Source organism: Callospermophilus lateralis, chromosome 5 (assembly GCF_048772815.1).
Source record: "Callospermophilus lateralis isolate mCalLat2 chromosome 5, mCalLat2.hap1, whole genome shotgun sequence".
In the NCBI taxonomy this organism is placed as follows: domain Eukaryota; kingdom Metazoa; phylum Chordata; class Mammalia; order Rodentia; family Sciuridae; genus Callospermophilus; species Callospermophilus lateralis.
In genome coordinates, this window is record NC_135309.1 from 38,583,260 (window position 1) to 38,609,012 (window position 25,753).

Consider the following 25,753-nt stretch of genomic DNA (forward strand, 5'->3'; position numbering starts at 1 on the left):
ATTGTTTGATAAGCAGCTGAATTTGGACAACTGAATCACTATTGTCCTACAAAATGGACTGAATGAACTGTCTATTCTTCAGATAAATCTAACAATGAAGTTATGTTCTGATGTATAGCTTTGTTTTCTGGGCAAAAATTTCCTGAGTAGTAGTCTTTTTGATGTGGAGGCCTTATTTGAGTCCTGATAATTAGCCATGTGCATGCAGATGGTCTTAGTTCTCTCTAGACACTGCCTCTAAATTGATACTAATTCCTTTTGACCAAAACCATAACTCTGGTCTACCACACAAAGAGGGGGCTTATGATGATATGATTAGTATTGTTTTGTCCCAAGTTCAAATCACAATGATCTCAGTATGTCTGTGATCCTGTGTGGTTATTTTCCAAATCTTTAATGTTTATTTGGAATAGATGTAATAAGCAATTGGTAGGAAATCCATATTTGCTCCCTGAGTAAGTTTCATTATGGTAGAAAGACAAATGAAAATTCAAGAACTTCTATACCCTGCCAGGACAGTAAACTAGAATCAATATTGCATCCCTGCTGGGAATTAAGGTATTAGTGCCATCATAAACTTAAAATGTGCACATACTTTTTTACTTGTACAAAAAGCAAATATATCTTAGAAAATTGTTATAGATTATGTGAAATTAACTATATGAAAACTCTTATCACAGTGTATGTTACTGATGTTGTTGTCCTTATTGGAAGAATTCAATTTAGCTCTTTATGTCTGGTATGTACCTTATTAATCTAGGATTTTCACACTCTCTGAACCATTACCATCCTCCTTTTCAGAGGAATAAGTTCTAAGTGTCCAAATTCTGTTTCTCAGCAGTCTCATACTAGAGGTTCTTCTCTAAATTCTTAGTGTACCAGAACCAACCATACAGCACCTAGTCTAGGTCCCAGCTTTGGAAGCTTTTGCTTCCTCTTTGCTCTTGAGGTACCAGCACAAATCAGGGTAAGTCAGCCTTCTTAGAGGCTTGTGGAGTGAAACCTTACCGGTCCAACTGTGAAATATGAATACCAGGTGGTCACTGTACACTCCTCATATGTTTAAACTCCAAGAACCCAGGTTTCAACAACCCTAACCAATGGCAGACATGGGTAGCACATGCTTGTAATCCCAGCAACTTGACAGGCTGAGGCAGGAGGATGGGAAATTTGATTTCAGCTTCACCTACTTAGCCAGACCCTGATTTAAGATATAAAATAAAAAGGACTTGTGGTGTAGCTCGGTTGTAAAAGCACTCTTGGGTTATATTCCCACTACCAAACAACAACAACAACAACAACAAACTACATCTAACCTTCTACCTTTGTTTTCTGTATCCTAGTGATGGAAATTACATACTTTATTTTTCCCTCTGTTTTCCCATCAACTCTCCACTCTTTGGTTAGCAGTTCTTTACTTCAAAGTTTATCTGTTGAAATAACTAATGTGATTTAATTCCTGATTGGATTTTGACTGGTGCATAAGTCTTAATGTTTCAAATTCTATCTTTATTTCCATTTCTAATCTTTTTCTTCCAAAACAGGTTTAGTTTTATAGTTGCAGAACTTGAAATACTGAAAAGAGATGGGTATGGTGGCATTATACTTGTAATTCCAGTGACTCAGGAGGCTGAGGCAGGAGGATTACAAGTTTGGGGCCAGCCTGGGCAACTTATGGAGACTCTGTTTCAAATTAAGATAAAAACAGCAGGAAACTGTGGAAAAGCACGCTTGGGTTTAATCCCCAGTATCAGAAAAAAAAAATGCTTCATAGATATTACTCCATTTGATAATTTCTTCTTGGTTTTTAAGATACAGAGCCAAATATTAGTAATGAACAAATGAACAAGATATGAGCCCTACATAGTTAACATTTAAACAGTAGAAATATATTTTTATTTCTTAAAGGAGGCTTCAAATTGTATAAAATGGAGCATGGGAGAAGGTTTGGTACAATTCATGAAGAATTATAGAAACTCAATTTCTACCATCTGGAAAGTTTCCATTGAAGATATTTATATTTATGAACTTGAATTATTTAATATAACTTTCATATAGAAGGTATGTAATGGGAATAGAAAGCACTCAATAAGACACAGGCATTACTGAGAGGATTTTAAAAGTAGAATGAATTTTGTTCAAGGATGTTATAAATAATCAATAATGACAATGAAAGCAATGCATTGCTCAATCATGAGGTTTTAGATTTACATGTACAAAATCCCTGTGGGGTAGGGCATATTTTATGATTCTTACTTAATGAAGAGGACACAGACATTCACAAAGGGTAAGTGAATTACTGATGCTACCTAGTCAGGAGCTAGCACACTGAAGACCCTGGCTCTTCAGTGCTGGCTGTCAATCCTGCAATGGCCCAGCCCTTTCCTTAGTGCCCCTATTACCTCCCGGTTCCTCAGGCTGTAAATGAGGGGATTGAGCATAGGAGTAAGGACTGTGTAGAACATAGAGACCACTTTGTCATGGCTATGGACCCTGTGTCGTCTTGGCCTCAGATAGATGAACATGGCTGCCCCATAGAAAAGGGAGACTGCTGTCAGATGGGAAGAACAGGTGGCCAGGGCCTTTTTACGGGCCTGAACAGAGCGCATATGGAGCACAGCCCCCAGGATGCGAGCATAGGAGGCCACAATGATGGAGAAGGGAAGGAACAGCATGAAGACACAGCAAGCAAAGAGCAGGGTGTCAAAAAGGGATGTGTTTGCACAGGCTAGTTTCAATAAAGCTGTCACCTCACAGAAGAAATGATCCAAAATCCTTGAGCCACAGTAAGGTAAGCTCATGGCTGCCACCATCTGAATCATCCCATCCAGTATTCCAAAAACCCAGGAACTCCCAGCAATCTGGAGACAGACCCTCTGACTCATGAGCACAGGATAATGAAGTGGGTGGCTAATGGCCACATAGCGGTCATAAGCCATGAGTCCAAGCAAGAGCCCTTCTGACCCCACAAGAGATACAAAAAATCCAATTTGTATACCACATCCCACAAAAGAGATGGACTTCCTCCCAGACAGGAAGTTGACTGCCATCTTTGGTACAATGTTACAGACCAACATGAGGTCCATGAGGGAGAGCTGACTGAGGAAGAAGTACATGGGTGTATGAAGTCGAGGATCTATGTAGATGAGGGAGATGAGGAGAACATTCCCACAGAGGGCCACCATGAAGACCATCATGACTGCAGAGAAGAGGACAAGGTCAGTCTGGCTGTGGGAGAAGATGCCCAAGAGGATGAATCCATCTATGGATGATTGGTTCAACCACATTCCCATGGTTTAGTTATTCACAGTCACCTGCAAATGTGGATAGAGAAATTCTGAATTCTTCCTCATTTAGATAAGTCTTTTGTAATTCATTAGGCTTCAACAACACTGCTTTGGGACATGCAAGAGAATGTTCTTTGATACTTCCTTGACACAGATAAAAGGATCTCTGCCATACATAGGATAGGATATTGTGTCTATATATTTGTTCTTATACCCAAAAGACTAGAAACTGAATTTTTGTGTCACAAAACTATTGGTCAATCCTCTTTCAGTAGATAAAATCTTGACTTTCCCATAAGGCACCGACTTTTTAACTGGTATCACATGGATTTGGTAAATTAGATTTAATAGTAATGGACAATGAGTAAGATAACTTACATATACTATTAAAGCAAGGTAAAGGGACTTGAGATGTTCCTTATTATTGATTTTGTTCTGGCTCAAAATCTTGAAACCATTTTTATTCCAATATTTCTTTCATTCATAGATTGAATGCACCAGAGAACCTCTTGGTTATAGAGTCAGTTTTTTTTTTTTAATTGAATTAGTTCTTACTATCCCCACTGCAACTTTCTGGTCCTAGACACCATCCTCTCACGATTGGATTATTTTATGTTCCTCTGTGGTCTCCCAATTTCTCTCTTTGAACATCATAAAATCTGATTCTGCTGACATGTAAGTCATATGATGTAAATTACGCTGGGAAAGTATGTCAGTGGTTTCCCAAATTACTTCAAATTAAGGCCAAATCCATGTGGTAACAAGTAAGGCCTTCCATTGCATGTGCATGCACATATACATGTACTGACCTATGCTCAAAAGGATGTGCCCAAGTGTCCCTCCAAACAATAACACCTAGATAGGCTATTGGTAGGAGCAAATCATTGTTTCCACACCCTTAAAGCACCATCTTAGCCATACTGACCTCAGTCTCAATCAACCAACAGAACAACCGAGATTTTGCTCTATCCCTCACAGCAGAAATTACTCCTCTGTGCTGAGGGGTAACACACACAGGCACACACACACACACCCCACGACCTCTGAGTTCATTTTACCATGCCCCTTTTGCTCACTGTGCTTTCTTAAATTTCCTAAGACAATCAAGACACATTCCCATCATTAGTTCTTTGTATTTTTATCTCTATAGCATAATATTTTCCCAGAATTTTATCTCTTACCTGCCTCATACTTTTACACAAATGCCAACTTTTTGAATTAAATAGCCATATTAAAACTATTTTGGACTCTCAAGTTCTTTTGATGATTTAGCTTTCTTCACAGAACTTATACCATTTAATCACATGTATTCTGATATTTTTGGATCTCTACTGTCTGCTTCATTCCACTGGAATATAAGCATCATTTATTTTTCACCTTGACATCTGGCAGCCTTAGAAGGATACCTAGTTTATCGTATGACCTCAATACATACTCTTTGACCAAATAAAATAACTTATGAGTAGGTGCTATATGGTTGCAAGATTCATTTTTTGAAACTGAAAACCCCCTCTTAGGCTGGGGTTATATCTTGGTGATAGAAACTTACCTAGCACGTGTGAGGCACTGGGTATGATTCTTGGCACCTCATATAAATAAGTAAATAAAATAAAAATCCATGGACAACTAAAAAGAAAGAAAAGAAAAAAAGAAAAACTCCTCCTTAAATTGTAGGATATTTTGTTCTTGACCTGAATATAGTAGGATGTTTTAGTCAGCTTTTTTTTTTTTTTTGCCACTGTGACAAAAAGACCTGAGAAGAACAATTTTAGAGGAGGAAAAATTTATTTGGGTGCCATGATTTCAGAAGTCTAAGTCCATGGACATCCAACTCTATTACTCAGGGCCTCAAGGTTTGGAAGAACACCTTGGCAGAAGGGTGTGCCAAAGGGAAAGCAGCTCAAGATATGACCATTAGGAAGCAAAGAGAGAGCTCCTCTCAACAAGGAAAAAATATAAGCCCCAAAGGACCACTCCCAGTGACACCGCCAGCAACCCCTTCAGCTGTATACATACCTGCCTACAGTTACCACTCAGTTAATGCCTTCAAATTGATTTATGCACGGATTATCTTAAGACTCCCAAACCCAACAATTTCAGCCCTAAACTTTCTTGCATTGTTTAACACATGAGCTCTTGGGGGGACACTTCATATATAAACCCAAACAAAAGAGTTTATTATTAGATTCCTTTTAATGCAGGACAATTAGTGATAATACAGGAAATGCCCTCAGGTTATAAGAAGGTTCTCCACAAAGAATGAAATTACACCTCTGACATATTTGTAAGCTGGTTTATTGATGTCTACCTTACTTCACTGCAAAGATGAAGTGATGCAATTACACAGGACGCAAGGCTTTATGTGCAAAGATCCAGAGTAATTTCCTAAATGAGGATGGAACAAGCTAGATCAATGACCAGGGAATTAGCCATAGGGCCTGTTTCCCTATAGAACAGAGCATATACTGACTTATGCTCAAAAGGATGTGTCCAAGTGTCCTTCCAAACAATAACACCCAGATAGGCTACTGGTAGGAGCAAATCATTGTTTCCACAGCCTTAAAGCACCATCTTAGCCATACTGACCTCAGTCTCAATCCACCAACAGAACAACCCAGGTTTTCCCTATCCCTCACAGCAGAAGTTACTCTTCTGTGCTGAAGATGTGTCCCACAGGACACAGAGGCCAGCTGTGTGCACCTTCAAGGACATGCTCTCCCACGGCTCTTTCCCACCCACTGTCTTATATGAGAATACCATGTAGTTGATGAAGGACATTTCTTGCTCCATCCTGGGTGGCCCTCTTGAGCTCCTATGGTCACATTCACTGTGTGTTCAACGCCTCTCCTTATGTGTCCAATGGGGTTGCCCTCCCTAATGTGGAAAAGTGGAGCTCTTTTTCTACCCTGAAGAAATACCTATCCTCACCTCTTTCTCAGCTCAGTTAATAGTGTCTGTCCAGGTGCCCCGGTCACATCACGTAGGTTATCCTTGACTCCTCTGTTTCTCAAGCACACATCCCAACTATCAAAAAAAAAAACAAAACAAAAAACAACAACAACAACAACAACAAAACACTGCTGGCTCTTCTTCCAACATATACCCCAGAACACTTCTCACTCCTCCTTACTCCTACTTAGCTATGCCATCATCATTGCTCCCTGGATAATGGAAATGTCCCATGACTGGACTTGCCTCCCAATTCCTCACCCCCCCAGTCTGCTGACTCACAACACTAGAGTGAACTATCTATATTAGAATAAAAGCCAAAATGATGACTGAATAAATGTAAGATTTTCATCAGTGGGCCCTTTCACACCACCCAAACCTCTTTTCCTTTGCTTTCCCCAGAATTTCTGGCTCCAGTCTCAACATTCTTCCTGAATTTGCTCCCACACTATAGGGAGACACCAGCCTTGGGCACCTTGGCACTTGCTCTTGGCTCCTCACAGAAGGCCCTTTCTAGATATGCTTTGCCTGGTTCACTCATTTCCTTTTTATCTCCTCAGCAAAGCCATCCCTCAATGCCCTATTTAGAATTGAAAACCTTCTTCTATCCCTGATCACTTTCCAGCCTTCATTTTCCCATAGCATGTGAGACCATAAGGCATACTGCCTTTTATTTGTATGGATTTGTTTGTTTTCTGTCTTTCCAACTAGAACCTATACTCCTTGATGGCACTTTTGTTGATAGTGTGATCCTGGGTCCCTACAACAGTGACTTGAATACACTATATTCTCAGTAAACATTTGTTGAATAAGTAATAATGGTATTGTGCAAAGAACTCAGAAATTTCTTCTAGCATCTCACATGCTATTTTTATTCCTAATTTCAGACTTTTTTGCTAGGTGTTCAGTAATTTCATTTTTTTCTTTTATAAATAACAACACAAAAGAAACCACCTTATTGTATAGTATTCTTTAGAGAATAGAAAGGCTTTTGCCCCATATCAGTCTTTACTACTTGCCCCTTCATCTTCACTTCTCCTCAGTTGTTTTTTCTCTTCCTGCTATTGGCCATTCTATAATCTGGGAAGCCCTAGCTGAGCCACACAGAGGGAAGGAAGACAGAAAGAAATTAATGAGAAATTAAGGAAAGAAAAAGAGAGAAGTAGCTGGGCACAGTAGTGCTGCCTGTAATCCCAGTGACTCTTGGAAACTTAACGAGATTATGCCTCAAAATAAAAAATAAAAAGAATGGTAAAGCAGCCCTAAGTTCAATCCCTAGAACCAAAATGTAAAAAGGAAAATAGAAAAGAAAGAAATAGATTAAAGGAAGAGGACTATAAGAAGGCAAATGCCCTCTAAGAGAGAAAAAAAAAAAACTAATAGAAGCAAAGGATGGAGGAAGGGAAAAGATTGCTAAATATACAGGAATGAAGAAATGAACCTATAATTAGCAAGGAGGAGAGAAGTGGGGTGGGAGGGTGACAGGGAAATACCTTCACACACCTTTGGGCAGGTTTCCTTCAGGAAAAGAAATTCAGAAGTGATACCCTGTGAAGTAGTTTCTTGCATCAGAATAACTTCATCCTCCTTCCTCTGCATTTGCACTTACTACTTGAGAGGGGACATAGAACAGCTGCTCCCTAACTCTGACCTCTTTCTTCAGTTCTACTGTACCTCCTCAGGCAAAGCACATCATCTGTGGACTCTCTAGTGCAGACATCAGGATTCAGATAAACAACAGCTTTCAGCAAAAGGGGAAAATGAGAAAAGAAGACCTAGTTAAGGAGATAGAGGTGGGAAGGTGGAGTCAGAGCCAGCATCTGTGCATCTGCATTCACTCATGGATGCCTGACTGCCTTCCGCAATGCACCAGCCTCTCACCTGAGATGCCGAACTAACTCCCACATCCACACAGGTTCTTAACGCAGAGACTGAGTGAGGAGTTGAAGCCGATGATTCCCAGGGGAGCCTATAATCTGCAGCCCTGGAAGAGGAACTCCCAAGCTTTGAATTAAAAAGAACCAAAGAAGGAATTTAGAGATAAGATAAGGAGAAGGGCTAGCTGAGACAAAGTGAAGAAATCCACCAGGAAGGGCCAAAGGGACAACCAGGGCAAAGGAATGTGCGAGAGGAGTTTCTTGGTACCCTATACCCTGTGTCGTGCCCATTGCAGCACTTTCCTTATAACATCAAGGGCCCTCAAAGGGGCTTCACTTACGGCTGCCTCCTTGGGTCCTTCTTTTGCCTGTCCTCTAGAACTCAGCCTATATCTGTTGATTGCCTGTGATATTCAGAGAACTGGGTGAGGTGGTGTGCTAGAGTGAAATGCTGACACTGAGCACAATCCTAGTTCTGAAGAGTTTATAACCTAGTGGGAGAGAAAGAACAGCGTCCATATTCACAAGATGGTGCCAGGGGGACTGCCTTCATCTCAAGCTGTTTCAGATATTTCTCTATGGTCAGTTAGTGCCCTTCATAACTTGGTGTGCTGCAGTTACGCCTATCAACCTGGTATAGTGATGGATAGCACCCCGTTTTACTCTTAGTGTCCCAGGTTGGACAATAAACTTCATGGTCACCCTGGTGTTAGCTTTATGTTCCATGGAAGCAAATCTCTTTATAATGGTGAATTCATTAGAAAAAAAAAAGTGGTTAAATTGCCAATTTATGTTTTCCTCTTAACTTAAATTTTAGTTTTATTTGACTGGTTTTCATTTTATTTTTATGACATGAATAAAATATCTCACCAGATGCACAAATCTCTCTCTTGTGTCTCTATTTCTAAATGACACTAATCCTGGTATGTCAGGGTCCCACCCTTGTGAGCTCGTTTAACCTTATTTACTATCTTGCCCCAAATACAGTCATGCTGGTTGTTAGAGCTTCAACATGGATTTGGGAGAGACATAAACATTCTATCCATAACATATATTAATGATACTCTTGACTTTGATATCAAATAAATGTTTTACATAAGTAGGGAAAATTGAATCAAAATTTTTTTTGCATCTGTGAAATTTTCTAGTTTGAAAATGAACTACAAGAAAAGCTGATTTGAAAGCATCAGAAAGATATCAAGATAGGCAGGAGGTAGGGGCCAGTACTATTGAGAGAAATGTACTAAGGTGAGATTAACCTTATGGATGATTTCCCTTTGAGGTATCTGTTAATAAATGACTAGCAGAGGGGCTAGAGTATAACTCAGTGGTAGAGCACTTTTCTAGTATGCATGAGGTCCTGGGTCTGATGCTGAACATTGAAAAACAAAACAAACAAAACAAAACACAAAAAAACTTAGCAAGGGATTCATGAAATGATTAACTGAATATAAAGCAGAGACCAAAAGTCTTGGGAGTTGAATTGACCTTTCTATGAGAGAATTGGAATCTATTTTTACAAAGTTGGATGACATATTAGAACTGAAAAATACATAAACTAATTTTCTACCTAAAAGACATAAACTAAAACTAATCCGTAGGTAAATAAATGAATTTACTTATAGTTTAGACATAGTTGAAGACAGGATAGTTATCATTAGAAAATACTCATAGGTCTTCAGACTGATGGCTTACTTCTTTTATATATGCTGGAAAAGAGAAGATGATTAAATAACATATTTAAATTACTGAAAGAAAACAATTCCAACTTAAAATTGATATCCAGAAAATATCTTCCCCCCAAAGGCAAAATAAAGATATTTTTAAGAAAAAAAGAAGATAATTTTTGACCAGCACTTCTTCACTAAAGAAATACCAAAGAAAGCTGTTCACATGAAAAAAATAATACCACAGGGAAGCAAGAAATTTCAGAAAAAATGAAGGACAACAGAAAGAATAAATGTACAAATAAATATAAATGATGAAGATTGTACAAAACAATAGTAATTGTGTAATGTGGGTTTTAAAATATGTATAATTTATGCACAAAAATAATATCTCCCAAGGGGGGATCAGATAAATAGGGTTTCCTGGAAGTAGCAAAAGTACTCATTTACATTAGAATCTAGTATGCATATTGTAATTTCTTATGAAATCAATAGAAGAGTTACAATATGTGTAACTAACAAATTTCTCAAAAGAAAATGGAAAAATAAAATACTTAATCTGAAAGAAGTACAGAAAATAAAAAACAAGGAGCACTAAAAATGTGGGACAGGGGTTGAGGTTGTGGCTCAGTGGTAGAGCTCTTGCCTAGAATGTGTGAGGCCCTGGGTTTGATCCTTAGCACCACATATAATTAAATAAAATAAAGTTCCATTGACAACTAAAAATATATTTAAAAAAGTGGGACAAATAGTAAATATCAAGATGACAAACCTGAACACAAATATTTCAGACATCACGTTAACTGGAAATTAAAACATATATACCAATTAGAATCAGAGATTATTGAGCAGGGTTTTAAAAATAATAACAGGAAGCTTGTATATATATTATAGCATGTAGTTTTATATATTGATATGCCATACAAACATTAACCAAAAGAAGTTTTGAGCAGTTTTTCTAATACTAGGCAAAAGAGATTTTAAGATAAGAAACATTACTAAAGGTAAGTAGAGATATTTTGAAATAGTTAAAGACTAATTCACCAAGAAAAATATAACACATTAAATTTGTATTAATATAATCACCTTAAAATAAAAATAAAAAATTTACAGAAACAGAGAAATAGAAAAATCTTTAGTATAACAGAATATTTTAATCTCTCTCTCAGTAATTGATTGAATAAGAAGAACAAAGTAAGTAAGTTTACAGAAGACTGGAATACTTTGGTATACTTGAACTAATTAATATACATGTACTACAACACACTTAACAATCACAGAATCCACATTGTCTTCTACATTTATGAATACTGAGTGTGTACTTGATCATAAAACTGCGTCAATAATTATCAAGGAATGATATTCACAATACAGCATAGTGGGAAGTCCTCACTCTCATTTCTTCACAGAAAATACCTTGAAGAGAAATTCAGACTCTAACTAAAAGTAGAATAATCCCCAGAAGCAAAGAGTATGGGAGCAATTACATTTATGTATATAAAACCAATTTCACTTTACCCCTGTAAGATACACACACACACACACACACACACACACACACACAGACACACACACACACACATCTGTCTTGGTCCCAGTCAGCAGAAGGGAGTGGTGCTGGCAGTTCACATCTGCAGGCAATGGGGGCTGGGGTGCAGGCGGACTGTTGGAGAGTCTTTCCCTATGGAATAGTTTGTGCCTTGGTAATCTGCATTAGTCAGGAAGATGGCTCTGCATTTCATACCACCCACGGAGAGCCCATAGCCATATCTTTTTTTTTTTTTAAAGTATTCTTTTTTTTTATTGTTGGTTGTTCAAAACATTACATAGTTCTTGATATATCATATTTCACACTTTGATTCAAGTGGGTTATGAACTCCCATTTTTACCCCGTATACAAATTGCAGAATCACATCAGTTACACTTCCATTGATTTATATATTGCCATACTAGTGTCTGTTGTATTCTGCTGCCTTTCCTATCCTTTACTATCCCCCTCCCCTCCCCTCCCCTCCCCTCTTCTCTCTCTACCCCCTCTACTGCAGTTCATATCTCCCCCTTGTATTATTTTTCCCTTTTCCCTCGCTACCTCTTGTATGTAATTTTGTATAACCCTGAGGGTCTCCTTCCATTTCCATGCAATTTCCCTTCTCCCTCCCTTTCCCTCCCACCTCTCATCCCTGTTTAATGTTGATCTTCTTCTCATGCTCTTCATCCCTACTCTGTTCTTAGTTACTCTCCTTATATCAAAGAAGACATTTGGCATTTGTTTTTTAGGGATTGGCTGGCTTCACTTAGCATAATCTGCTCTAATGCCATCCATTTCCCTCCAAATTCTATGACTTTGTCATTTTTTAATGCAGAGTAATACTCCATTGTGTATAAATGCCACATTTTTTTTTTATCCATTCGTCTATTGAAGGGCATCTAGGATGGTTCCACAGTCTTGCTATTGTGAATTGTGCTGCTCTGAACATCGATGTAGCAGTGTCCCTGTAGCATGCTCTATTTAGGTCTTTAGGGAATAGACCGAGAAGGGGAATAGCTGGGTCAAATGGTGGTTCCATTCCCAGCTTTCCAAGAAATCTCCATACTGCTTTCCAGATTGGCTGCACCAATTTGCAGTCCCACCAACAATGAACAAGTGTACCCTTTTCCCCACATCCTCGCCAGCACTTGTTGTTGTTTGACTTCAGAATGGCTGCCAATCTTACTGGAGTGAGATGGTATCTTAGGGTGGTTTTGATTTGCATTTCTCTGACTGCTAGGGATGGTGAGCATTTTTTCATGTACTTGTTGATTGATTGTATGTCCTCCTCTGAGAAGTGTCTGTTCAGGTCTTTGGCCCATTTGTTGATTGGGTTATTTGTTATCTTGTTGTCTAATTTTTTGAGTTCTTTGTATACTCTGAATATTAGGGCTCTATCTGAAGTGTGAGGAGTAAAGATTTGTTCCCAGGATGTAGGCTCCCTATTTACCTCTCTTATTGTTTCTTTTGCTGAGAAAAAACTTTTTAGTTTGAGTAAGTCCCATTTGTTGATTCTAGTTATTAACTCTTGTGCTATGGGTGTCCTATTGAGGAATATGGAGCCCGACCCCACAGTATGTAGATCGTAGCCAACTTTTTCTTCTATCAGACGCCATGTCTCTGATTTGATATCAAGCTCCTTGATCCATTTTGAGTTAACTTTTGTGCATGGCGAGAGAAAGGGATTCAGTTTCATTTTGTTGCATATGGATTTCCAGTTTCCCCAGCACCATTTGTTGAAGATGCTATCCTTCCTCCATTGCATTCTTTTAGCCCCTTTATCAAATATAAGATAGTTGTAGTTTTGTGGATTGGTTTCTGTGTCCTCTATTCTGTACCATTGGTCCACCCGCCTGTTTTGGTACCAGTACCATGCTGTTTTTGTTACTATTGCTCTGTAGTATAGTTTGAAGTCTGGTATCGCTGTACCGCCTGATTCATCCTTCCTGCTTAGCATTGTTTTTGCTATTCTGGGTCTTTTGTTTTTCCATATGAATTTCATGATTGCTTTTTCTATTTCTATAAGAAATGCCATTGGGATTTTGATTGGCATTGCATTAAACCTATAGAGAACTTTTGGTAATATTGCCATTTTGATGATGTTAGTTCTGCCTATCCATGAACAGGGTATATTTTTCCATCTTCTAAGATCTTCTTCTATTTCTCTCTTTAGGGTTCTGTAGTTTTCATTGTATAAGTCTTTCACCTCTTTTGTTAGGTTGATTCCTAAGTATTTTATTTTTTGGTGGGATATTGTGAATGGAGTGGTTGTCCTCATTTCCATTTCAGAGGATTTGTCGCTGATATACAGGAATGCCTTTGATTTATACGTGTTGATTTTATATCCTGCCACTTTGCTGAATTCATTTATTAGCTCTAATAGTTTCTTTGTAGACCCTTTTGGGTTTGCTGGGTATAGAATCATGTCATCTGCAAATAGTGATAATTTAAGTTCTTCTTTTCCTATTTTTATGCCTTTAATTTCTTTCGTCTAATTGCTCTGGCCAGTGTTTCGAGAACTATGTTGAACAGAAGTGGTGAGAGAGGGCATCCCTGTCTTGTTCCAGATTTTAGAGGGAATGCCTTCAATTTTTCTCCATTCAGAATGATGCTAGCCTGAGGCTTAGCATAGATTGCTTTTACAATGTTGAGGTAAGTTCCTGTTATCCCTAGTTTTTCTAGCGTTTTGAACATAAAGGGATGCTGTACTTTGTCAAATGCTTTTTCTGCATCTATCGAGATGATCATATGGTTCTTATTTTTAAGTCTATTGATGTGGTGAATAACATTTATTGATTTCCGTATATTGAACCATCCTTGCATCCCAGGGATGAATCCTACTTGATCATGATGCACAATTTTTTTTGATATGTTTTTGAATCCGATTCGCCAGAATTTTATTGAGGATTTTTGCATCTAGGTTCATTAGAGATATTGGTCTGTAGTTTTCTTTCTTTGATGTCTTTGTCTGGTTTAGGAATCAGGGTGATGTTGGCCTCGTAGAATGAATTTGGAAGTTCTCCCTCTTTTTCTATTTCCTGAAATAGCTTGAAAAGTATTGGTATTAGTTCCTCTTTAAAGGTTTTGTAAAACTCTGCTGTATACCCATCCGGTCCTGGGCTTTTCTTAGTTGGTAGTCTTTTGATGGTTTCTTCTATTTCCTCAATCGATATTGGTCTGTTTAGGTTGTCTATATCCTCCTGACTCAATCTGGGCAGGTCATATGACTTAAGAAATTTATCGATGCCTTCACTATCTTCTATTTTATTGGAGTATAAGGATTCAAAATAGTTTCTGATTATCTTCTGTATTTCTGAAGTGTCTGTTGTGATATTGCCTTTTTCATCCCGTATGCTAGTAATTTGATTTCTCTCTCTTCTTCTCTTCGTTAGCATGGCTAAGGGTCTGTCAATTTTATTTATTTTTTCAAAGAACCAACTTTTAGTTTTGTCAATCTTTTCAATTGTTTCTTTTGTTTCGATTTCATTAATTTCAGCTCTGATTTTAATTATTTCTTGCCTTCTACTTCTTTTGCTGTTGTTTTGCTCTTCTTTTTCTAGGATTTTGAGATGAAGTATGAGATCATTTATTTGTTGTTTTTTTCTTTTTTTAAGGAATGAACTCCAAGCAATGAATTTTCCTCTTAGAACTGCTTTCAATGTGTCCCATAGATTCCGATATGTTGTGTCTGTGCTTTCATTTATCTCTAAGAATTTTTAAATTTCCTCCTTGATGTCTTCTATAACCCATTGATCATTTAGTAACCTATTGTTCATTCTCCAAGTGATGCATGTTTTTTCCTTCCTTCTTTTATCGTTGATTTTCAGTTTTATTCCATTATGATCAGATAAGATGCATGGTATTATCTCCACTCCTTTATATTGTCTAAGAGTTGCCCTGTGACATAATATATGATCTATTTTTGAGAAGGATCCATGTGCTGCTGAGAAAAAAGTCTAACTGCTTGATGTTGGGTGTTATATTCTATATATGTCAATTAAGTCTAGGTTATTAATTGTGTTATTGAGTTCTATAGTTTCCTTATTCAACTTTTGTTTGGAAGATCTCTCCAGTGGTGAGAGAGGTGTGTTGAAGTCTCCCATGATTATTGTATGGTGGTCTATTAGACTCTTAAACTTGAGAAGAGTTTGCTTGATGAACATAGCTGCACCATTGTTTGGGGCATATATATTTATGATAGTTATGTCTTGTTGGTGTATGGTTCCCTTGAGCAGTATGTAGTGTCCCTCTTTATCCCTTTTGATTAACTTTGGCTTGAAATCTATTTTATTTGATATGAGTATGGACACTCCTGCTTGTTTCCGAAGTCCATATGAGTGATATGATTTTTCCCAACCTTTCACCTTCAGTCTATGTATTTCTTTTCCTATCAAATGCGTCTCCTGTAGGCAGCATATTGTTGGGTCTTGTTTTGTGATCCATTCTACTAGCCTGTGTCTCTTGATTGGTGAGTTTAAGCCATTAACATTTAGGGTTATTATTGAGATATGGGTTGTTCTTCGAGCCATATTTGTTTATTTATGTTACTAAACATGGTTTGTTTTCCTTTTTGATTATTTTTCCCCCCTTTACTGTCCTACCTCCCACTGTTGGTTTTCATTGTTATTTTCCATTTCCTCTTCCTGTAATGTTTTGCCGAGGATGTTTTGAAGAGATGGTTTTCTAGCTGCAAATTCTTTTAACTTTTGTTTATCATGGAAGGTTTTAATTTCATCTTCCATCCTGAAGCTTAATTTCGCTGGATACATGATTCTTGGTTGGAACCCATTTTCTTTCAGTGTTTGAAATATGTTATTCCAGGATCTTCTAGCTTTCAGAGTCTGTGTTGAAAGATCAGCTGTTATCCTGATTGGTTTACCCCTAAATGTAATCTGCTTCCTTTCTCTTGTAGCTTTTAAAATTCTCTCCTTATTCTGTATGTTGGGCATCTTCATTATAATGTGTCTAGGTGTGGATCTCTTATGATTTTGCACATTCGGCGTCCTGTATGCTTCTAGGATTTGGGATTCTGTCTCATTCTTCAAGTCTGGGAAGTTTTCTCGTATTATTTCATTGGATAGGTTGCTCATTCCTTTGGTTTAGACCTCTATACCTTCCTGTATCCCAATGACTCTTAAGTTTGGTCTCTTTATATTATCCCATATTTCTTGGATGTTCTGCTCATGGTTTCTTAACAGTTTTGCTGAGCTGTCTATGTTCTTTTCAAGTTGAAATACTTTGTCTTCATTGTCTGATGTCGTATCTTCTAAGTGTTCTACTCTGCTGGTAGTATTCTCAATTGAGTTTTTAAGTTGGTTTATTGCTTCCTGCATTTCTAGGATTTCTGTTTGTTTGTTTTTTATTACCTCTATCTCCCTGTATAGTTGATCTTTTGCTTCTTGGATTTGTTTATGTAATACATTGTTGAAGTGGTCGAAGTGATCTTTCATTGTCTGATTTTGCTGTCTAATGTCTGCCTTGAGACTCCAGATCATCTGCAGCATGTATATCCTGAATTCTTTATCTGACATTCCATCTGCTGCAGCTATTACCTCTTCTAAAGTTGAGTTGACCTGCATTTCTTGTGGTCCTTTCTTTCCTTGTCTTTTCATACTGCTTGTGTTTTTTTCTGCTTGGTGAAACTGTTGTGTTTTTGAAATTTTCCCCCTATATATTTATATTGCTCTTGTATAGTTGAAAAGTCTCCCTTGCAGGGGTGGGCAGTGGCTCTGCTCCTCCTCCAATTGGGGTGATCTGTCTACCACGCTGGCGGGCCGCTGGGACTGTTCTGCCGGTCAGTTGCGGATCTGATTACCTTGCAGGCGCAGGTGGCGGCTCTGCTCTGCCCCTACTCCAATTGGGGTGTTGTGACTACCATGCCTGCGGGTCGCTGGGCCTGTTCCAGGCGTGGGAGGCAGCTCTGCTCTGCCCCTTCTCCAATTGGGGTGACGTGATACCACGCCGTTGGGTCGCTGGGCCTGTTCCGGGCGTGGGTGGCGGCTCTGCTCTACCCCTACTCCAATTGGGGTGACATAACTACCACGCCGGCGGGCCTCTGGGCTTGTTCCAGGCGCAGGCAGCGGCTCTGCTCTGCCCCTACTTCAGTCAGGGTGACGTGTCTACCACGTCCGTGAACCCCTGGGCCTGTTCTGCCGGTCAGTCGCAGATCTGACTACCTTGCAGGCGCGGGCGGCGGCTCTGCTCTGCCCCTACTCCAATTGGGGTGTTGTGACTACCACGCCTGCGGGTCGCTGGGCCTGTTCCGGGCGTGGGCGGCGGCTCTGCTCTGCCCCTTCTCCAATTGGGGTGTCGTGACTACCACGCTGGCAGGTCGCTGGGCCTGATCCGCCGGTCGGTCGCAGGTCTGCCTACCTTGCGGACTCGGGAGGTGGCTCTGCTCTGCCCCTCCTCCAATTGGTGTGACGTGTCTACCACACCAGTAGACCGCTGGGCCTGTTCTGCAGGTTGGTCGCAAGTCTATCTACCTTGCAGGCTCGGGCGGCGGCTCTGCTCTGCCCCTACTCCAAATGGGGTGATGTGACTGCCACGCCGGCGGGCCGCTGGGCCTGATCCGGGCTCGGGGAGCAGCTCTGCTCTGCCCCTCCCCCAAGTGGTGTGACGTGTCTACCATGCCGGCAGGCCGCTGGGCCTGTTCCGCCAGTCTGTCACAGGCCTGCCTACCTTGCGGACACGGGTGGAGGATCTGCTCTGCCCCTACTCCAATTGGGGTGTCTTGACTACCACGCCGGCAGGTCGCTGGACCTGTTCCAGGCATGGGCGGCGGCTCTGTTCGGCCCCCGCTCTAGCCGGGGCGACGCGACACCACGCCGGCGGGTCCCTGGGCCTGTTCCGGGCTCCGGCGGCGGCTCTGCTCTGCCCCTCTGGCCTCCACAGTATTCAGCAGGACCCGGACCGAGAAACAGTTTCCGCGGGTTCTTTATCCCTGGGCCAGAGCAGTTCCGGGAGCCAGAATTCGGCCTCTCCGGACTTGGTGCATGCTCCGACAGGAGCAGGCTCCAAGAAGCAGTTTCTGCGGGTTCTATAGCCCTGGGCCAGAGCAGCTCCGGGAGCCGGAACTCGGCCGCTCCGGGCTCGGTGCGTGTTCTGATAGGAGCAGGCTCCAAGAAGCAGTTTCCACGGGTTATTTAGCACTAAGTCTGAGCAATTTGTCTGTGAGACGCAGACAATTGTCAGCCTGAAATTACCTGTTCTATAGCTGAAAGAGCTGCGATCAGTCGAAAACAAGGATGGTGACGTCAGCTCTCCAAGATGGTGGCCGCTGCTTCCTCTGTGGTCTGACCCGTGTGGAGAACCGAACTGGACCGTTTCCTTCCCCCGTCTCAAACCCAGAATTCAGCTCCGAGCTCAGCAAATGCCTAGCTGGCAGGAGCCCGCAGAATCAGCATTGCTGTATCTCTGCGCCACCAGCCCGTTGTTTCCCAGCGCGTGCTGCAGACTCCAGCCGTGGGGCGATCTGCCGAACAAGCAGCGTGACCCTCCCTACGGACAGATCGCTCGCGTTTGAGCCCCCGAAGCTGATCCTCGTGCGATGAAAATCCTTCCACTAGGTTTTGGAGCACCCCAATTTTGCTGGAAATTCCTAACAAGATAGCTTTTAGCCATCCTAACTCGTCATTTTCCCTCACAGTGACGCAGTACACGGAGTTGATGCATTCCCTTCGCAGCCATCTTCCCTCCCCAACCCCACAGCCATATCTTATACTTGCAGATAGCCATGAGGCTCTATGCCACTTAGAAGGAGGCCCCATGGAGAAGAGCTAGTGTGCACTAGCTCTTTCCCCTCTTACATTACCCACTCTTTCCCCTCTTACATTATCTGCTACTGCCTCAAATCCCACTGCAATTAGAGCAACAGCCCTGAGCCCTGTATCTTCTGCTTCTGCATATAATAGGAACAGCCAGCAGATGCAGCACAGCACCCTTCAAACACCCAGTCTCAGGTGCCTGGGCTGACAAATGAGAGCTGGCTGGTTAGAAGTCCACAGCAACCAGGGGAATGTTTCTGTGTCCTGGCACCTCTGGGGGGATCCAAAGCCGAAGAGTGATGAACAACTTATAAAAGTCCCAAATTCTGATGAAATCCAACCTAGGAAGACTCAAAAAGAATTTTCTACATCATGGTATGGTTTACTATAAATAGCTCTAACGCCAACTTCATATATATATATATATATATATATATATATATATATATATAGTATATATATACTATTTTGATTTGATACATACATATGTATTATACTATTTTGATTTGATAGCTGTTGCTATAGTGTTTGGTATTGTGCCATTGATTTTATTTCTTCTAATGTTTTAAAGCATTAATTTGAATCATTAGCTCAGGTTTCCATTGCTCCTCTTACCTACTTTTTCCCCTCTTACATTTCCTGCTACTGCCTCAAATTCCTTTCTCATCCATCTTTTCTTTTCTTTTCTCTTTCTTTCTTTCTTGCCTTGGTTTGTATTATTCTTTATTTTATTTTCTTTGGTTATTTTTCTTTTTTCTATTTTCTTTTTCCATTTTTTTCTCTATTTTCAATCCCTATACAAAGTAATAGCAATTTTACTTTCTTTATCAACTATTTTTTCAACCTATTCCAAACATTAATGTAAGTTTAGATCTGAATTAGAGGAACTTTGGAGAATGCTATCAACAAGTTTTTGCATTTTCTAACATTCATTAGTACATATCTTTGTTCTAAAATGATTTTTATAAATAGGGTTTAATGTCTTCTTTCAAGTGGTGGGAATAGCAGAGTATAAAGAATCAGATGTGACTGTGAGCTTGAAAACATAATTATTATTGCCCTTGATGGAGTCTGCCTGCATATGGGATATTCTGTCAAGGTCTAAATAAGGTGACAGCAAACCATGCTTGCATACAAAATGTTTTGTTGTCTTTGTTGGGGCTTACTCGCAAACAAGAGGTTCCTTCAAAAGTTAGATAAGGTAACAGTGGACATGCTTGAAAACGAGGTGTCTACTGTCCTTGGGAGGACTTGCCTGCAAACAGGATGTTCTGCCAAGTGGGCTAAGAGGGCGCTAAGAAAATTTTTTTTTTATCTGTTCTTAACAAAGAGCAGAACTTAACATGCTCCAGGCCAAGAGTAAATTAGCCATGAGAAGTGGGTCACTTCTGATTCAAAAGTAAAACTTCTGTATGCTATGTTTAATTAGCTGAAAGATCTGATTTATTGCTGTTGGAAGGCTGCCTTCTTTGTTCACAATACTATAAAAAGATTGCTATATATAATAAAGGACTTTTTTTCTTCTGTTGTTTTGCTTGCTCTGCTTCTTCTTTCTTTCTCATGCTGAACTTCGAGTGAATTACTGCAACAGCAGAGCATACACACTGAATGAAAATATCAACACCTGGATATTTGCCTAGCCTGGGGTTCTTAAGGAAAAGAAGCTCACTAAATAAAAGTAGAAATGATCCAAACATGTGGGTATTCATACAAGAAGCATGAAAAAGTAAGAGAACAAAACACCCCAAATTGCCCACAACACTTAAACAATTGATATCATTGACTCCAAAGTGGAGAAAATGTCAGAGAAAGAACTTAGAAAGATGATAGTTAAAATGTGCAGTGAGCTAAAAGAAGATGTAAGGAATGAACTTAGAAAATACAGGGAATGAAAGATGATTTTAATAGAGATTCTTAAGAAGAACCATATGGAAATCCTGGCAGTGAAAGACTCAAATCAAATTAAAACTTTAATAGAAAGCATCACCAGTAGATTAGATCACTTGACTATAGATTCTTGGCCTTAAAGATAAATAATCTTGAAAATAAAGTAAATAATAAAGAGAAGATGCTAATAGACTATCACCTTAATATTCAAGAAGTCTGGAATAACATTTAGAGGACAAATTTAAGAATAACTGGGGCAGAATAAGGTTCTGAAATACAAACTAAAATTATGCACAATATTTTCATGAAATAATAATAAAAATTTCCAAATCTTACAAATAAGATGAAAATACATGTAGAACCCCAAATATGAGAAGATAAAAACAGATCATCTCCAAGACACATTATAATGAAAATGCCTAGTATTCAGAATAAGAATAAAATTTTGAAAGCCACAATAGGAAAATTGCAGGTCATATTTAGAAGTAAGCCAAATTCAGATTTCTTCCTTTTTTTTTTTTTCAGGTAGGAAATGGCTTTATTATTGGCCTCATGTGTGTCACCTATTATCCAATGTGGACCCCATGTCCGGAGGAGCTGCCTCTCCAGGCCAGAGGCCAGGCCTTCGCCCACATCACAGGGAAGCCAACCCCACCCTCCCGCAAGTTCATGCTTGAGACGCTGAGGGACAAGGCAGGCCCAGGACTGGGCCCTTCATCCCTTGGCCCTCCCTGGACAGGGTTCCAGGAGGGGCCAGCTGGGCCTGGAAGATCAGTCTCTTTTTGGTTTTATGATCATTTAAAATTGGGAAAGACAAACATTCCACAGTCTTTAAAAAATAGGTGTCTTAGGAGAGAAGCCAGGGCCCTCACCCTGGGTCTCCTCGAGGCCAGCCATCCATATCCCTTGAGGTCTGCAGATCAGCCAGTGTGCACCCAGCCCTCCCACAGCCACTGTACCGAGTAGGCCAAATTCAGATTTCAACTGATTTATTAGTCAGAACTTAAACACCAGGAGAATATGAAACGCTATATACCAAGCCCTGAAAAAAATGAGTGCCCAACCAAGATTACTATATCCAGAAAAACTATCTTTCAGAATCGAAAATGAAATAAAAACTTTCCTGATAAGCAGGAACAAAAAAAATTCATAGCCACTAAGCCTAAAAAATGCTATTAATTAAATGAACCTAACAGACATCTACAGAATATTTCATCCATTGACAACAAAATTCACTTTCTTCACAACAGTATAAGGAATTTCTTTAAAATATATCATATTTTAGGTTGTAAAACATAAATCAAGGAGAAATAAAAAACTATTAGAAAAAATGAAAATTAAGATACAACATTTAAAAATCACTGGGACAATTTGAAGGCAATTCTAAAAGGAAAGTTTATAGCGCTAAGCTCCTATTAAAAAAAAATAGGTTCCAAATAAAAAATCTATCATTACACCTTAAGGCTCTAGAACAACCTATTACCAAAATCAGTAGGAAACAGAAAATAATTAAGGTCAATTTCAAAATCAATGAAATTGAAAGTAAAAAATGCATAGGATCAGTGCAACAAAGAGTTGGTGCTTGTAAAGATAAACAAGATTGATAAACTCTTAACCAAACTAACCAAAAGAGAGAAGATCCAAATAAAACTAGAGATTAAAAATATCACCATATACACTTCTGAAGTACAGAGTATGAGTAGAAAGTATTCTAGAAAATTTTGAAAAATTGACAAATTCCCAGAGACCTATGACCTGCCCAAATTGAACCAGGAAGATATAGAAACCTAAACATACCAATATCAAGCAATGAAACTGAAGCAGCTAAAAGTCTTTCAACAAAGAAAAGCCCAAGACCACATGGATTCTCAGCTAAGTTCTGTTAGAACTTTTAAAAAACTAATTCCAATTCTCCTCAAATTATTCCAAGAATTAGAAAAGGAAGGAACTCTGTCAAATTCCTTCCAGGAAACCAGTATTACCCTGTTAACAAAACCAGATAAAAACACATCAAGAAAAGAAAATTTCAGATGAATATATATGATAAAAAATCCCTAATAAAATATTGAGAAATCACAATCAGAAACACATTAAGATGATAGTGCACTATCATCAACTGGGTTTTATCCCAGGGATGCAAGGTTGGTTCAATACAAGCAAATGAATAAACGTAATTTACCACACAAGTAGAGTTAAGGACAAGAGTCACATAATCATCTCAACAGACACAGAAAAAACATTTGACAAAATCCAGCACCAATTAAGGTTAAAAAAAAAAAAAAAAAGACTAGGGCTGGGGATGTGGCTCAAGCGGTAGCTCGCTCGCCTGGCATGCGTGCGGCCCGGATTCTATCCTCAGCACCACATACAAACAAAGATGTTGTGTACGCTGAGACTAAAAAATAAATACTAAAAAAAAATTCTCTCTCTCTCCCTCTCTCTCTCTCTCTCTCTAAAAAAAAAAGACTAGAGAAACTAGTTAAACAGAAGGATCTAACCCCAACATTGTAAAGGACAACAGCATACTGAATGGAGATAAATTGAAAACATTTTCTCAGAAATCAGGAATAAGACAAAGGTGTTGACTCTCACCACTCCTATTAAACATAGTTCTTGAAACTGTAGCCAGAGCAATCAGGCAATAGAAGGAAATTTAAGGAATACAAACAGGAAAAGAAAAAGCCAAATTATTTCTGTTTGCTGATGACATGATCCTATATTAGAAGATCCAAAGACTCCACCAGAAGACTTCTAGAGCTGATAAATGAATTTAGTAAAGTAACAAGATACAAGATCAACATGCATAAATAAATCACTTGACATATTCTGATAATAAATCAGATGAAAAAATTAGGAAAACTATCCCATTTACAATAACCTAAAAAGAACTTGGGAATTAATCTAATGAAGGAGAGATCAAAGACCTGTACAAAGAAAACTATAGAACACTGAAGAAAGAAATTGAAGAAGTTCTTAGAAAATGGAAAGCATTCCCATGTTCTTGGATAGACATAATTAATATTATCAAAATGGCCATACTACAAAAAGCAATTTATAGATTCAATGCAATTCCCATCAAAATTCTAATGACATTCTTCAACAGAACTAGATAAAACAGTCCTAAAATTCATTTGGAAGAATAAGACCTAGAATAATCAAAGCAATCCTAAGCAAGAAGAATGATGCTGGAGGCGTCACAAAACCAGATCTCAAATTATACTACACAGCTGAGGTAATAAAGGCAGCATAGTATTGGCATTGTTAGACCAGGAAACAAGAAAAGACCACTGACTCCAATTAAAATCAAATTAAAGCAAGCTTATTATTTCGATTGGCCGGGCTACCTCTTCCTCCCAAAACGGCGGGAACAAGGCAGCCGCGAGGCTCCTTTGCGGCCCAGTTTTATAGCCCAAAAAGTAACACAAAGGGGGGTTACAGATAACAACACTCTGAGGAGCATAACACAAGTTTACATTTTTGCTGGCCCCGGCATCAGAATTTATGGAGATCTTAGAGACTCAGAGAGGCTCGTTATCCGGCCAGGGAAGTCCAGAATTTATGAGGCGTCATTAAGGTTTAGGAAAGGGTTGTTATCTGGTCAGGGAAAACTGGACATGGGTGAGTTCAGGGCACGGGCAGGCATTCCAAGTAGATTCAGAATTTGCAGTAATTTATAGTAAAGCCGAAATTATCTTTTCATGGTTTTGTAGCGAGATGCCCAATTTTAAGAAAAGATCAGGTTGGGTCTATCAGGTACCTAATCAGACATGAAAACCAACAGAATTGAATATAAGACACAGAGGCAAGTCCACATAAAGACAGCATTTGATCCTTGACAAAGGTGCCAAAATATATATTGTAGAAAAGATAGCCTTTTAAACAAATAATATTCAGATGTAGAAAAATAAAACTCAATCCTTATGTCTCACCATTATGGTTTATATACAAGGTGTCCCTCAAAAGCTCATGTGTGAGACAATACTACAACATTCAGAGGTGAAATGATTGGGTTATAAGAGCTGTAACCTAATCAGCATGTTAATTCACTGACAGGGATTAACTGGGTGGTGTCTGTAGCTTGATAAAGTGTGACTGAAGAAGGTTGGTTATTGGGGGTGTGTCTTTGGGATACATATTTTGTCCCTGCTAAGGAATGTTTTCTCTCTGTTTCCTGACGCTACATCCCGAGCTTCTTTCCTTCGTCACATCCTTCTGCCATGATCTTGTGCCCTTTGGCCCAGAGAAATGTAGTGGGCCATCTATGGACTGAGACCTTGGAAACTGTGAGCCCCCAGAATAAATGTTTCATCCTCCAATTGTTCTGTCATGTCTTTTGATCACAGCAGTTATATTGTTGATTAATATACTTACCCTGTACATTAGTCACTATGAAGTGAATCAAGGACATAGAAATCAGGTCAGAGACTCTGCAACTGCTATACTCCAACATAGTGCATAGGTACTGACTTTGTTAACAAAACTCCTAAAGCACAAGAAGTAAAATGCTCATTTTTGCCAAGTGTGTGCAATTTGGAAATGGCCTATAGAAGCAACAGCAAAATGCAAGTGACAGAAAGGTTCCAAAGGAAGGAATAAACCTGACTCTCAAAGAAATAGTTGGAAATTGTCATTTGTTGCAGTACCAGCTTTACATTTTTCATTTCGACTCATTGGTGCTAGTGCTCATTTTGACCACACATTTGCAATTTATAAATAGCTTGTAGTAGCAAAGCAGTGAAAGGGTTGTTGTAAGGAGGTTCCAGAGGATGTTTCAAACACAGTTCACAATGGG

The 25,753-nt window shown here is 39.3% G+C and overlaps 1 protein-coding gene across 1 annotated transcript; it reads right to left on the bottom strand.

Annotated features, from left to right (window-relative positions):
• Window positions 1–2,345: 2,345 nt before the first annotated feature.
• Window positions 2,346–3,293, bottom strand: LOC143399077 (olfactory receptor 2V1-like). The gene has a single exon (XM_076855802.2). It carries the CDS (start codon window positions 3,291–3,293, stop codon window positions 2,346–2,348), a length of 948 nt encoding a protein of 315 aa, XP_076711917.2.
• Window positions 3,294–25,753: the final 22,460 nt, after the last annotated feature.

Excerpts from the sequence above, each read along its gene's own strand:
- LOC143399077 (XM_076855802.2), bottom strand. The coding sequence starts at position 3,293 with ATGGGAATGTGGTTGAACCAATCATCCATAGATGGATTCATCCTCTTG.